The sequence below is a fragment of the Trypanosoma rangeli genome (assembly GCF_003719475.1).
Source record: "Trypanosoma rangeli strain AM80 chromosome Unknown Tra_15.4_contig_00676, whole genome shotgun sequence".
Classification (NCBI taxonomy): domain Eukaryota; phylum Euglenozoa; class Kinetoplastea; order Trypanosomatida; family Trypanosomatidae; genus Trypanosoma; species Trypanosoma rangeli.
Window position 1 is genome coordinate 1,690 of NW_021706364.1, and position 837 is coordinate 2,526.

General features: G+C 60.0%; 1 protein-coding gene across 1 annotated transcript; it reads right to left on the reverse strand.

Annotated features, from left to right (window-relative positions):
* Positions 1-417: 417 nt before the first annotated feature.
* TraAM80_09769 (uncharacterized protein) lies at positions 418-837 on the reverse strand (the record flags this gene model as incomplete). The annotated part of the gene is made up of 1 exon (XM_029386433.1): positions 418-837. One exon carries the CDS (start codon positions 835-837, stop codon positions 418-420), a length of 420 nt encoding a protein of 139 aa, XP_029233904.1.

The window sequence follows — 837 nt, forward strand, 5'->3', positions numbered from 1 at the left end:
GAGGCATTCGTTAGGAAAAGTTTGCTGCATAGAAAATAGCCAAAATTGAGGCCGAGGCCGCAGCTGGCCGCGGTTGGGCCTTACCCCTGCAGCCTCCTCGGGCAGCCGATGCCCTAAACGGATGAACCCCCCATCGGGCCCGGGAGGCCCTGCTAAAAGTACTGCAAGGATGTGCTTGCCTCCGTTCTTTGCATGCGGATGTTTGGTGTCATTTCAGCCCGCCACATTGCTCCGTCCAAAACGAACAAGCCTCTCCGGTTCTTGCGGACGGCCCTCGCAACGCTGGCCAATAGCGACCGCAATGTTTACAGAAAAAACAAAAAAAACTAGAATCCATTTGCTTCCCTTATTTTTTGCCTCTCCCTTCCCGGCGCGTCAGCGATGCGGTCGCGCCTCGGCGCGGTGCTTGCGGTTTGTTTAGGCACCAGAACCCCGCAGCGGAGCACCGCCGCGGAAGAAATGAAGACCAAGACAACCTCGCCTCTCGGAACTTTTTTGCAGAGCGCCAGGCGCGGGAAGCAAAACAGACTGCCCGCAGATCGACTGACGAATCTGCACAAGCGTTTCGTTACCGCCATCCAGTGGGTGCCGCCCGCCGCGGTGGCGTCCGAAAGTATCCGGGCCCCGGGGGAGGGGGGCTTCAAATTTGCCTGGAGGCGGAACGCCGCAAGCATTTCGCGCGCCAAGAGCGTAGCCCTTGCTGCCGGATTGGCGCGGCACCATTCTCCTCCAGGAACTCAAGAACTCAAGCGCCAAAGCGACAAAGCCTATTGGACACAACGGCCCCGCCAGGTCCTCGGTGGGCGCGGTGGGAGAGCTACCGCCCCGGCCTGCCAT